The sequence below is a fragment of the Octopus bimaculoides genome, chromosome 22 (assembly GCF_001194135.2).
Source record: "Octopus bimaculoides isolate UCB-OBI-ISO-001 chromosome 22, ASM119413v2, whole genome shotgun sequence".
Lineage (NCBI taxonomy): Eukaryota > Metazoa > Mollusca > Cephalopoda > Octopoda > Octopodidae > Octopus > Octopus bimaculoides.
The window spans coordinates 29,977,572-29,978,457 of NC_069002.1; the positions used below are offsets into that span (position 1 = coordinate 29,977,572).

The following is an 886-nucleotide window of genomic DNA, read 5'->3' on the forward strand; positions in this document are numbered from 1 at the left end:
TATAACTGCATGCACGCATGTATGTACGTATGTGTGTATGTAAATGTTCATCTGTTTTTCAGCTGGGTAGTCGGCCTCTGGAGCGAATGCTCAAGAAGCTGCGATGTCGGTGAACAAGTTCGTTCGGTTCGCTGTTGGAGAATGTTGGCCCCGGGTTTCGATAGCAGTGTTCATGTGTACCTTTGTAACTCGGCAGTAAGACCTGCATCCAGTCGGAAGTGTAACAACCAGCCGTGCGGTCCTCAATGGGAAATGTCAACATGGTCAACGGTAACTAAACGTTTCATTTTGTTGATCTTTTCCTGGCTCTTAAAATAATTCATTCATCAACACGAATATGTCGAATTTCTTTTCTTTTCTCTTCTGCCAAAATATCAAATTCCTACCAACATTCATAGTTACATACATGAGACTATATTATGCCAAATACTGTAATATTCTGCTAAGACCTGTATACGCTATATATTACTTAGGAGTGAGTCAACTGTTATGTACAGGCGAGACTATATTTTACTATATATATCAGAGCGGTTACACTAAAGGGTGGAATCACTTTATTACAACTACACTTAGGAAAGTGTATACGATTTTACTCAAGTGAGACTATTCCATTGGTTGCAAGGAAGGCTGTTCAATACAAAGGAGAGATGCATTTGCTACATTCAGGAAAATCTATGATATTGTAAAAAGAGGCTAAATATTGGTTAAAAGTTTGGCACCAGGCAAGCAAGTACGGGGCAGTGTGTAAGTCTATTACATCGACCCCAATGTTTAACTGGTACTTATTTTATCGATCCCGAAAGGATGAAAGGAAAAGTACCCTCGGCGGAATTTGAACTCAGAACGTAAAGACGGACGAAATACCGCTATATATATATATATATAT

At 39.2% G+C, this 886-nt stretch overlaps 1 protein-coding gene across 1 annotated transcript in view; it reads left to right on the top strand.

The window, feature by feature from the left end:
* The first annotated feature begins 67 nt into the window (after window positions 1-67).
* LOC106881972 (ADAMTS-like protein 2) overlaps window positions 68-886 on the top strand; it is a 15,511-nt gene continuing 14,692 nt past the window's right edge. Inside the window, exon 1 of the mRNA XM_052975682.1 lies at window positions 68-270. Within this exon, the coding sequence (XP_052831642.1) occupies window positions 142-270 (129 nt within the window). The 5' untranslated portion in view covers window positions 68-141. The remainder of the gene's footprint in view (window positions 271-886) is intronic.